This window comes from Belonocnema kinseyi, chromosome 2, assembly GCF_010883055.1.
Source record: "Belonocnema kinseyi isolate 2016_QV_RU_SX_M_011 chromosome 2, B_treatae_v1, whole genome shotgun sequence".
NCBI lineage: Eukaryota > Metazoa > Arthropoda > Insecta > Hymenoptera > Cynipidae > Belonocnema > Belonocnema kinseyi.
In genome coordinates this window covers 100307338-100320988 of record NC_046658.1, presented here as the reverse complement: position 1 = coordinate 100320988, position 13651 = coordinate 100307338, and the positions used below count along the sequence as shown (strand labels likewise).

The following is a 13651-nucleotide window of genomic DNA, read 5'->3' as shown; positions in this document are numbered from 1 at the left end:
TAATTTTCAACAAAGAAGATCATTTTAACAAAATAGTTGAACTTTCAGCCCGAAACTTTGGATTTTTGACAAAATGTTCATTTTCATTACTTTTCAATTCAAAAGGATGAATTTTTAATAAAACATTTGAATTTTCAAATAAGAGCAATGAATTTTCAAACAAAAAAAATTTCTTTTCCACCATAATAGATGAATTTTCAATCTAAAAAGACGAATTTGCAAAAAAACAATTTAATTTTCAACAAAGAAGACAATTTCAACAAAACAGTTGAACTTTTGACCCGAAATTTTGGATTTTTGTCCACAAAAGTTAATTTTTAGCTAAGAGTGGAGAATTTTCCATTCAGAAAGATAATTTTTTTACCATAAAATATCAATTTTCGAATCAAAATACAACTTTTCAACAAAACAGTTTCATTAAAAAACATGACTTTTACAAAATAGTTTAATTTTCAACCCGAAAATTTGAATTTTCGACAAAAAATTTTAGTTTCAGCCAAGAAAAAATGAATTTTTAAACAGAAAAGCTGTTTTTTTACCATAAAAGATTACTTTTCAATTCAAAAGGATGAATTTTCAACAAAATAGTTTAATTTTCAACTAAGAGCAATGAATTTTCAATCTAAAAAGACGAATTTGTAAAAAAAAACAGTTTAATTTCCAACAAAAAGGATAATTTTAAGAAAATAGTTGAACTTTCGACCCGAAATTTTGGATTTTTGTCCACAAAGTTAATTTTTAGCCAAGAGAGATGAATTTTCAAACAAAGCAGACACATTTTTCATCCAAAAGGACGAATTTACAACAAGGACGTTTCATTTTCAACAAAAAAACATCACTTTAACAAAATAGTTAAATTTTCAACCCAAAAGTTGATCTAAAAGTATAAATTTTCAACAAAACAGTTTAATTTTCAACGAAAAAGATCACCTTAACAAATTAGTTGAATTTTCGCCCCGATAATTTGAATTTTCGACAAAAAAAGATAACTTTCAGTCAAGAAAGATTAATTTTCGACCAAAAAAAATTTCATTTAAAAGGCCTAATTTTAAACAAATCAATTTAATTTTCAACAAAAACTACCACTTTAACAAAATAATTGAGTTTAAAAAAATACAGTTAATTTTCAGCTAAGAGAGATGAATTTTCAATCCCAAAAAGGCCGAAACAAAACAGTTTCTTTAAAAAAAAAAAATCATTTTAACAAATTAGTTTAATTTTTCACCCGAAAAGTTGAATTTTCGAGAAAAAAGTTCATTTTCAAACAAGAGAGATGAATTTTTTTTATCCCAACTTTCAAAAAAATAAAACTCTTTTCAAAAATAAACTCTTTTCTTGAAAAATAATTTTGTTATTGAAGATTCATCATTTTTATAAAAAATTCATTTCTTTGGGTGAAAAGTGAGCTATTTGATTGAAAAATTGTTTTTTTTTTTTTAATAAAAAATTTAATTTTGTTTCTTGTGTCGGGTTTAAAATTCAAGCATTACACTCAAATATTTATAGTTTTAGGTAAAAATTGATTATTTTATTTCAAAATGTAAATCTTTTTTTGAAAGTTAGTTATTTTTTTAAGTATTTTTCTTTTTTAATTAAAAATTTAACTTATTCTAATTGAAAATTCCATATTTGTAGTGGAAAATTCATCTATTTGAATGAACATTAATTTTTTTAACTCAGAATTTAATTATTTAAGTTTTGTTTGACAATAAAACTTTTTTTTAACTAAAAATCAAATTTGTTTAGTTGAACATCAAACTATTTCAGTCGAAGATTCATTGTTTTAGTTGAATTTTTTTTAAAATTTAACTATTCCAGTTGAAGATTCATAATTATTTTTAAAATTATCAGATAGGTTGAAAATTAAACAATTTTGTTTAAAATCCGTTTTTTGTTTAACTATTCGATTTTTTTTTTTATTTGAAATTGATATTTTTTAGCGGAAAATTTAAGTATTTGCTTCATGATTAATTGTTCTACGGTTTTTACTCTGTTTTGTTAAATTAATTAATTATTTCTTGGAATCTTTTGAAAATCTATGAAAAATTTCAAATTACGAGCTCTTGAAAATTCGTTTGAAGTTTAAAAAAAATAGCCTTAATGATTAAATTGTAATATTTTCTCGATAGCTTTAATTTAATTATATATTATAATTTTTGACGACAGGCCGCCCGTCGAGGAGAGAGAAGTTCTTTGGGAAAAGCGACACTATTTGCACAACAGACCAGAAGCTCTACCAAAAATATTGCTGGCAGCTCACAGTTGGGATTGGGCATGTTTACCAGATTTGCACGCCTCTCTCAAAGTTTGGACACCTTTGCCTCCAGTCCAAGCCCTTCAGCTACTTTTGCCCTGGTAAATAAATAAAATTTTATTTTTTTATTATTTTTAAAAATGATTTTTCCCCCCCAAAAAAATCAAAGATTGAACCAAATAGTACAATTTTCAATCCAAAAATACGATTTTTTTTAAACCAGTTGAATTTTTAACAAAAAAGTTACTTTTCAATCAAGCGATATAAATTTTCAGCCAGGAAAGAATTAATTGTCTACCAGAAAAGATTAATTTTCAGTTCAAAAAGATGATTTTTCTACAACATAATTGAATTTTCGACAAAAAATTATAATTTCAGTAAAATAGTTAAATTTTTGAAACATAATTCGATTTTTTACGAACTTGTTGACTTTCTAACCAAATGGTTGAATTTTTAAACAACAAAGATTAAAATTCAAATTAAATATTTCAATTTTCAATACAAAAAGACGAATTTTCAACAAAAAAAAATTATTTTTCAATCAAGAAAGATACATTTCCAGCCAAAAGAGATTAATTTTCTACAATAAAGGATTAATTTTCAGTTCAAAAGGATAAATTTTTAACAACATGGTAGAATTTTCGAACAAAAATGATAACTTTAACAAATATACGTAAATTTTTCTAAAAAATAATTAGATTTTTAACAAAATAGTTGATTTTCTAAATAAATGGTTGCATTTTCAATCAAAATGTCGAACTTTTCATACAAAAAGATTTAAATTTAATTAAATATTTGAATTTTCAACACAAAAAGACGAATTTTCAGAAGAAAAAATTATTTTTCGACCAAAAAGTTGCATTAAAAACCAGCCAGATGAACTTTTCAGTAAAAGAGACGATTTTTACACAAAATATTTCAAGATTAAACCAAATAGTCAAATTTGCAATCCAAAAAGACACGTTTTGTCTATTTGAAAAATTAATCTGTTTAGCTATTCTCGCAAATTTTTGGTTAAAAAATGTACTTTTTGTCTACAAAATTTACAAAAATTCATCTTTCTTGGCTGAAAATGGATCTTTTTTCATTGAAAATGAAGTTTTTTGTTAAAAATTCAATTGTTTGAAAAATTTTGACTTTTGAGATTGCAAATTTTAATACCAAATAGTCCAATTTTCCATCCAAAATAGACAAATTTTTTCGAAGACAGTTGGATTTTTAACAAAAAAAACTTCATTATCAACAAAGAAAGATAAATTTTCAGCTAAGAAAAATGAATTTTCTACAATAAAACATTAATTTTCTGTCCAAAAGGATGAATTTTTAACAACATGGTTGACTTTTCGACAAAAAAGGGTAACTTCAAAAAAATAGTTAAATTTTCCCAAAATTATACAATTTTTAACAAAATATTCGAATTTTCAGCATAGAAAAATGGATTTTCAATGAAACACGAATTTTTTATACAAAAAAGATTTAAATTTAATCAAATGTTTGAATTTTTAACACAAAAAGACAAATTTTTTAGAAGAAAAAACTTTTTTTTTTAACCAAACAGTTGCATTAATAACCAAAGAGATTAACTTTTCTGTAAAAGAGACGATTTTTCCAAAAAATAGTTTAAGATTTAATCAAATAGTAAAATTTTAAATCCAAAAAGATGATTTTTTGTTAAGACAGTTGAATTTTTAACAAAAAAGTTAATTTTAAATCAAGAAATATAAATTTTCAGCCAAAAAAGATGAATTTTTTACCACAAAAAAAATTAATTTTCAGTCCAAAAGAATGCATTTTTAACAACATGGTTGACTTTTCAACCAAAAATGGTAACTTCAATAAAGTATATAACTTTTTTCCAAAAATAATTCGATTTTTAACAAAATATTTGAATTTTCAGCATACAAAGATAAATTTTCAATCAAACTGTCGAATTTTTTCTACAAAAAATATTTAAATTCAATAAAATAGTTGAATTTTTAACACAAAAAGACAGATTTTTTTAGAAGAAAAAATTATTTTTCAACCGAAAATTTGCATTAAGAACCAAACAGATGAACTTTTCACTAAAAGAGACGATTTTTCCAAAAAATAGTTAAATATTTAACCAAATAATCCAATTTCAATCCAAAAAGATGACTTTTTTCGAAAACAGTTGAATTTTTAACAAAAAAGTTTATTTTTAGCCAAGAAAGATGAATTTTTTTAAATAAAAGATTAATTTTCCGTCCAAAAGGATGAATTTTTAACATCATGCTTGGCTCTTCGACCAAAAATGCTAACTTCAATAAAATAAGTAAATTTTCCAAAAATAATTACATTTTTAACAAAATAGTTGAATTTTCTTTAATATATTTATATTATTTAAATATAAATATTAAATATATTTAAATCAGATTTAAATATTTAAATTCAATTAAATATTTGGATGTTAAAGATAAGAAGACAAACTTTTTGGAAGACAGTGGAATTTTGATCAAAAAAGTTCATTTTCAACTAGAAAGATGAATTTTCAACAAATGATTAAACTTTTTAAGCTAAAAAGTCGATTTTTTTATAAAACCGTGGAATTTTCACTTGGAAAAGATAAATTTTTAATAAAATAGTTGAATTCTCAACGAAAAAGTTGAATTTTAAACAAAAAAGATTGATTTTCTACCGAAAAATACGACTTTTTAACAAAGTACATAAATTTTCTACCAAATAATTGAATTTTTAACTTATAAAGTGTACAGAATTAAAAAAAAAACGAATTTTCAACAAAATTGTTAAATTTTATACCAAGAAGATGAATTTTCGATAAAGAAAATTAATTTTCCACCAAAAAGGACGATTTTTTAACAAAATACATGAATTTTCGACAAAATTATTCGATTTAAAGTCAAATAGACGAATTATCTACAGAAAAATTAAATTTTCAACCTAGAAATATATTTTTTCAAACATTTTCATTTAGTACTGTTGGTATTTTAACTATAAAAATGTACATTTTCAACCTAAAGGAATAAATTTTCATTTAAGAAGATTAAATTTTTAGCAAGAAAGACGAATTCTCAATAATATTCAGGAATTTTCAATCAAATAGTAAAACTTTTAACTTGAAAAGATAAATTTTAAACTAAAAATTAAATAGTTTAATTGTCAGTTTAATATATTTATTTTCAACAAAATATGAAACAAATTTCCATGAAAATTGTTAAATTTTCAACCAAAAAAATGCACCTTCAACTAAAAAAATTATTTTTAATAAAGTAATTGAATTTTTGATGAAAAATGTTAAAAAAATTATATTAAAATTCTAACTAAATCGATGAAATTATTTCATTTTAAAGCCAAAAGGACGAATTATCTACACACAAGTTGAATTGTCCGACAAAAGATTTAATTTTTAAAGAAATTTTTTAATTTTCTACCAAATTGTTGCATTTGCAAGCCAAAAATTTAAATTATTTACAGTAGAAGAAATTTCGAACATTAAAGTTCATGTAAAAGCAAATAGTCAAAATTTTAATTATAATTATGAATACCTAATAAAAAAATTAATTTTTCTACAAAGTATTTTTAATTTAAGTCAAATAATCGAATTTTCAACAAAGAAAAAAAATTAATTCTTAAAAAAGCATGTAAGATTTTATAGATATATTAACCCAATAGCTGCATTTTTAACCAAACCGATTAAATTTTCAAATCAAAAAGTTCTATTTTTAACTTAAAAGGGAACATTTAAAAAAATGGATTTTCTGTCAGATAATTGAATTTTTAACTTCAAAAGGAAAAATTTTCAACAAAAAAGCGAACACATTTTCAGGTACGAGTATTTAATTTTGAAACCAATCAAACAAGTTTCCGCCATAATAATTTAATTTTTAATTAAATCATTTTTATTCAAAAAGTCTAATTTTTTACCAAAGTTGTGTAATTTTTCAGAAAAAATATCAATTTTCAACAAAAAGTTAATTTTCTACCAAAATAATAAAGAAAACAAATTTTTAACAAAAAAAATTAATTTTCAACCAAAAAGATGATTTTTTGACCAAGAAGATTATAACCTACGAAAAAGAGGAATTTTGAACAAAATACATAAATTTTCAGCATTATCATTTATTTTTAAAGCCAAAAGGACGAATTATGTACAAAAAATGTTGAATTTTCAACCAAGAAATTGAATTTTTAACGAGATAGTGAAATTTTTTACCAAATTGTTGAATTTTTAATCCAAAAACATTAATTTCCTACAAAACATTATAATTTAATTGAATTTCTAAGCCAAAAACTTTTTTTTTCTACAAAAGAGTAGCATTTTTAACATTGAAGTTTATTTAATTTGACTATATAGTTAAATTTTTATCTAAAAAGCTGAATTTTTAATTCAAATTGGAATAGTTTATTTCCTAGTTATAAATTTTTTTTTCTAACGAAAAATTGAAACGAATTTTCATGAAAATAGTTTAATTTACAACAAAAAATGGAATACCTACATTTTGTGATGCTAAAATTCATTTGTAAACTATACGAATTTCCAACTTAATAGTTGAATTTTTAACAAAAAAGTATAATTTTTAACGAAATATTTTAATTTTTTCACCAAATTGATGAATTTTTAATCCAAAAAATTATTATTTCGTTGAGATTCTAGGCCAAAAACATGAATTTTCTACAAAAGAGTAAAATTTTTAACATTAAAGTTCATTTAATTTAGCTAAAAAAGCTGAATTTTTAACCAAAAAGTTTAATTTTCAACGAAACATTTTAATTTTGTTCACCAAATTAATAAAGAAAAATAATTGTTAACAAAAAAAATTAATTTTCAACCAAAAAGATCAATTTTTGACCAAGAAGATTATATCCTACAAAAAAGATTTATTTTGAACAAAATACATGCATTTTCAACAAAATTATATAATTTTAAAGCCAAAAGAACGAATTATCTACAAAAAAGTTGAAATTTCAACAAAAATGTTAATTTTCAATAAAATATTTTTATTTTTTCACCAAATTGATGAATTTAAAATCCAAAAACATGAATTTTTTTACAAAACATTATAATTTCGTTGAATTTCCAAGCCAAAAAAAATAAATTTTCTACAAAAGAGTAGAATTTTTAACATTAAAGTTCATTTAATATAAATATGCATAGTTAAATTTTTAAGTGAAAACCCACATTTTTTATACAAATAATTAATTTGTAAACTGGACGAGGTTTCGCCATAATAATTTAATTTTTGAAAAATAATTTTTAATCAGGAATTCTAATTTTTACCAAAGTTGTGTAATTTTTCAGCAAAAATATTAATCCTCAACAAAAAAGTTAATTTTCTACCAAATTAATAAAGAAAAATAGTTTTAAAAAAATGAATTTTCAACCAAAAAGATGAATTTTTGACGAAGAAAATTATATCCTATAAAAAATAGGAATTTTGAACAAATTATATCAATTTTCAACAAAATTATATAATTTTAAAGCCAAAAGGACGAATTATCTACAAAAAAGTTGAATTTTCAACCAAAAAGTTTGATTCTCAACGAAATAGTTAAATTAAAAAAAATGGAATGCCTACATTTTCAGAACCAAAAATTAATATTTAAAATATACAAATTTCCAAAATAATAGTTAAATTTTCAACGAAATATTTTAATTTTTTTTACCAAATTGTTGAATTTCTATTCCAAAAACATGAATTTTCTACAAAAGAGTAGAATTTTTAACATTGAAGTTCATTTAATTTAACTATATATAGTTAAATTTTTTATTTAAATGGAAATAGTTTATTTTCTAGATTAAAAAATTTGTTACTACGAATTTGATCCTACAATAAATTTGTAAACTATACGAATTTCGTACATAATAGTTGAATAAATTAAATTTTTTACAAAATTTTTGAATTTTTAATTTCCAGTTTATAAAATTTGTTACTAACAAAAAAACTGAAACGAATTTTGATCAAAATAGTTTGATTTTCAACAAAAAACTGAACACCTACATTTTCAGGTACAAATAATTAATTTGTAAACCAGACGAGATCCCGCCATAATAATTTAATTTTTGAATAAATAATTTTTAATCAGGAATTATAATTTTTGACCAAAGTTGTATAATTTTCCAGAAAACTATAAAAAAGTGGAATTTTCAACCAAAAAGTTTGATTCTCAACGAAATAGTTAAATTAAAAAAAAAAAAAATGGAATACCTACATTTTCAAAACCAAAAATTAATTTGTAAAATATACGAAATTCCAAAATAATAGTTAAATTTTCAACCAAAAAGTAGAATTTTTAACACTGAAGTTCATTTAATTTAACTATATATAGTTAAATTTTTAATTTAAATGGAAATAGTTTATTTTCTAGATTAAAAAATTTGTTACTACGAATTTGATTCTACAATAAATTTGTAAACTATACGAATTTCGTACATAATAGTTGAATAAATTTAATTTTCTAAAAAAATTTTGAATTTTTAAGCCAAAAACATGAATTTTCTACAAAAGAGTAAAATTTTTAATATTGAAGTTCATTTAATTTAATTACACATAGTTAAATTTTAGTTAAAGAAGCTGAATTTTTAATTTAAATAGAAATGGTTTAATTTCCAGTTTAAAAAATTTGTTTCTAACAAAAAAATGAAACGAATTTTTATCAAAATAGTTTAATTTTCAAAAAAATAAGTAAATCTTCAAATAGTAGAATTTTTGACAAAACTAGGAGATTTCCAAATAAAAGTATAATACCCAGTAGCATTTTAAATTAAAAAAAAAACTTTTACACAGAAATAAAGTTGGATCGTCTTTAAAAAAAAATCCTCTTATCTAATCTAATCCTCGTAAAAATAAAACCTCGTTTTTCTCTTCAGTTTTCCCGACATGAAAGTCCGAGAAATGGCTATCAGCTGGATTCGGGAATTAAGTAATGACGAGCTCGTCGATTATTTGCCGCAGCTTTTGCAGGCACTGAAACATGAAACTTATGAAGCGTCTCCTCTTGCCAGATTTTTGCTTGAACGAGCTTTACTCTCTCCGAGAGTTGCGCATCATATTTACTGGTTACTGACTCAAGCTCTTCCCGGATTAAGTCCTCAGGTAAGAATCCGTCACCACCACTTTTAAAAAATCGAAAAATGACACTCAATTTATTTTCTGACCGGGAATTTTACCAATTTTTAGAAAAAAAATATATATCTGTCTAAGTTCGATTTTAACCATTTTTTAAAATAATTATTTGAATTTTTATCTTCTTTCATTATTATATCATTTTGTTTATTATGTGTAATTCGAGGATCTTTTATTTTACAAAATTTTCCATTTTTAAGCGTACTTTTTTAATTTAAAGAATTTTATAATGCAGTTTTGGAAGACTTTAACAATTGAAATTAAAAGCGTTTGAAATTCAGAGTGGCCGCTGGACCGGGCAACCGGGAAATGACCGTAAATTTTTTTTTTTTTTTTTTTTGACTGGGAATTTTACAAATATTTTGAAAAAATATCCTCCCAACTTTGATCTTAACCGTTTTTTTTTTAATAATTAGTTTGATTTTAATCTTTTTCAATTATGATGTTATTCAGTTTAGAATGCGTAATTGAAAAATCTGTCAGTTTAAAAATGTTCAATTTTAGATTTTTAATTTTTAAACGTCTATCAACCGAATATTAATTAATTAATGATTTTAAAAATTGAATTGTACTTTAAGGTTAAAAAAGTAACTAATTTTGAAAAATAATTTCACTCTAAAATATTCCATTTTTCAACCATGCAATTTGGAATATTTTAAATAAGAAAAAACACAGTTACTTAATATTTATAAATGTCCGACTGTTTATTTTAAATCAGTAATTACAAATTAAATATTCAAAACTGAAAACAAAAACTAAACTTTGAATGTTACAATTTTAATTGTTTTGTTGAAAAAAATAATAATTTGTAACTCAAATTGTTGAATTTTGATTATTTTGATGTATTGAAAATAAATTAAAAATTTGAAATGATTTTAAATAATTTAAAATAAGTGTCTACGTGTACCTAAAAAATCCGACTATTCGTACCAAAATTTCTGTGCAAATAGCTCACGGCCTAATTTATAATAAAATCTAGATTTTGGCTGATTTCGAACAAAAAAATTTAGAAGCTTCCTAAAAATGTTGACAGGCTTCAGAAGAATTATAAAAAAATTTCCCAGTAAAATTGAAAATGATTTTATATTTTTATAAACTAATTTTAAGAGAATATTTTAAAATATTTATAACAATTTACAAAATTCTCAAAAATGAATGTGGTAGATGTTGCAAGATTTTGAAACAAAATTTCAAAGCATTTGAAGGATTTATAAACATTTTAAAATTAAAATAAATTAACTTTTTATTTGAAGAGGGAATTTTCAATCTTTTAGAAATTTTTAGTTGGAACTGGAATTTATCCAGAATAATAATAATTTTGACTTGGAACCGGAAATTTTTTTATTTTAATAAAAATTCATAGATAGTACTAGAAATTTCCGAAAATTAGTTGAAATAGAGAATTTTCGAAAAAATTTAATTCTGCATTTGAACAGGTAGCTTTACGAAAAAAATTGAAATTTTTCATTTAAACAAAGAAATTTTCAATTTTTAACAAATTCTGAGCTGGAGTTAAAATTTAAAATTGCTTAAAATGGTATAATTTTTTTGGAACGTGAAAAATGTATGCGAACCGAAAAGAAACCGGGAATTTTTTTTTTCTTTGATTAAAACTATCACCCTGAGTGAATTAATTTTTTAAAAGGAATTTTTAAAATTAAAAAATATATATATATATATCACTTTAAAAATTTTCCATTTTAATTTTTAGCATACATTTTTATTAAAAAGAATTTTAAAATACTGTTTTAAACAATTAAAAATTAGAAGCGTTTGAAATTGAAGATTTTTGATGAAAAAACATTTTTATTTGATCAACTGTGCATATTAATTAATTTAAATTAAATTAAAAAGTGAATAAAAATTGATTTTAGAAGATGATTCGGAATTTCAAAACAATATATTTATATATTAAATGCTTTAGTGTAAAATATATTTCATTTTTAAACTATTCAATTTGGAATTTTTTAATTGAGAAAAAAAGCAATGACTTAATATTTAGAAATATCGAACTATTTATTTTAAATAAATTAAAAAGCTTTCTAAGAATTTTGAAAGGCAGATGACTAAAAAACACTTCCTACTAAAATTGAAAATAATTTTGAATTTACAAAAATTAATTTAAAGAGAATATTTCAAAAGATTGAGAATGATTGAAAAAATTATCAAAAATAAATGTGGAAGATTTTGAGAAAATTTCCTTTATTTGTCAGGATTAAAAAAAAAATTTTAGGAAAAATTTGTATTATTTTCAAAGATGTTTAGAAGTTCTGACAAATTTTCAAAAATAATTTCAAACTAAAAAAAAATTTAAAATAACTTGTAGATGTTTCTAGATTTTGAAATAAAATTTCAATGTATTATAAGGATTTTAAAAATATTTAAAATAAAAATAATTTAACTTTTGATTTGAGAAGTGTTCTCATTTTCTAAAAAAAAATTATTCGTTCAATTTTTTATGTCTCTAGCTTAAAATTGTTTAAAATATCATTTAACAATTTTTAATTTATTGATTGATTCTTCAATTGAGAGAATTGAAAATGATAAAATGGATTTATATTTTTGGAACTGAATCTGAATCCTTGAACTCTACAGTAGTATCAAAAAGTGAACAATAATTAATTTGTCAAGACGATTTTAAATCCATTCCAAATTTAAGAATTTCCAGAATTAAAAGTTAAAAATTATTCAAAATCTTTAGTCGTAAAAAAATGTCAAGAAATTGAAAATGATTTTTTTGAAATAGAACGACTTGAATCATTAAAATTGTAAGGATCTTGTAAACTTTGAATGTTCCGATTTTAATTATTCTATTTAAAAAATTATTAATTTTCAACTGAAATTTTTGAGTTTCAAACCAAAAAAATGAAATTTTAATTAAAATCATGGAATATTCCACTTGATTAGTTAAATTTTCAACCAAAAAGATAAATTTACAAACAAAATTATAAATATATTTAATTAAAATACTTGAAATTTCAACGAAACAAATGAATTTCGAAACAAAAAGATTAATTTCTGTAAAAAAAACAACTATTTTTTAACACAATAGATGAATTTTTCACAAAATAGTTCAATTTTGAACTAAAAAATACCATTTTTTAACCAAATAGTTGAATTAAAAACTAAAAAGATCAATTTTTAACCCAATTATTTTCAACCAAATCGGTGGATTTTCAATTTTTTAAAATATCAGTTAAAAAAAATAGTTATATTTACAGTTTAAAGAAATTATTTTTGACCAAACTGATGTATTTTTAACTAAAATGATGAATCATCAACTGGAATAGTTGAATTTTAAACGGAAAAGATGAATTTTTAATTAAAATTATGGAATAATCGACTGGATTAGTTAAATTTTCAATCAAAAAATTAAATTTATGAATAAAATTATGAATATTTAATTGAAATACTTGAAATTTCAACGAAACAAATAAATTTTGAAACAAGAAGATTAATTTCTGCAAAAAAAAAACACATTTTTTTTAACAAAATAGATGAATTTTTTACAAAATAGTTCAATTTTGAACCAAATAGTTGAATTTAAAACTAAAAAAAACAACAATTTTTAACCATAAATGAAATAGTTAAATTTTCAGTTACAAAAAGATTAATTTTCATTTTAAAAAAATCTGTTTCGCTCTAAATAGTTTAATTTTTGATAAAAGTGATGAATTTTCAACTATAATAATGAATAATGAATATTGAACTGAAATAGTTGAATTTTAAACCAAAAAGGCGAATTTTTAAAGAAGAAGATTAATTTTCTGTAAAAAAACTATTTTTTTAAACAGAATACATGAATTTTCCACAAAAGAGTTGAATTTTGAACTAAAAAAGACCAATTTTTAACCAAATAGTTCAATTTAAAACTGAAAAGGATCAATTTTTAACCATAAATAAAGTAGTTAAATTTTCTGTTTAAAAAATTAATTTTTAACAACATCAAAATAATCTATTTTCAACTAAATAGTTTATTTTTTAATTAAAGCGGTGAATTTTCAACTATAATGATAAATCTTTAACTGAAATAGTTGAATTTTTAAAGAAGATTAATTTTCTCTAAAGAAGGACAATTTTTTAACAAAATAAATGAATTTTTCACAAAATAGTTAAATTTTGTACTAAAAAAGGCAAATTATTTTCAACCAAGTCGTTAGATTTTCAATTTAAAAAATATCAGTTTTCAAAGAAAAAAGGAAATAGTTATATTTTCAGTTTAAAGAAATTATTTTTGACCAAACTGATGTATTTTTAACTAAAATTATGAATCATCAACTGGAATAGTTTAATT

The 13651-nt window shown here is 21.5% G+C and overlaps 1 protein-coding gene across 2 annotated transcripts in view; it reads left to right on the top strand.

Moving 5' to 3' along the window:
* The window catches only part of LOC117168050 (phosphatidylinositol 4-phosphate 3-kinase C2 domain-containing subunit beta), a 168211-nt gene that overhangs the window by 102456 nt on the left and 52104 nt on the right, over window positions 1-13651 (top strand). For both annotated transcript variants that reach the window (XM_033353395.1, XM_033353394.1), the window contains exons 15-16: window positions 2167-2355; window positions 9102-9327. In XM_033353395.1, the coding sequence (XP_033209286.1) occupies window positions 2167-2355; window positions 9102-9327 (415 nt within the window). The remainder of the gene's footprint in view (window positions 1-2166; window positions 2356-9101; window positions 9328-13651) is intronic.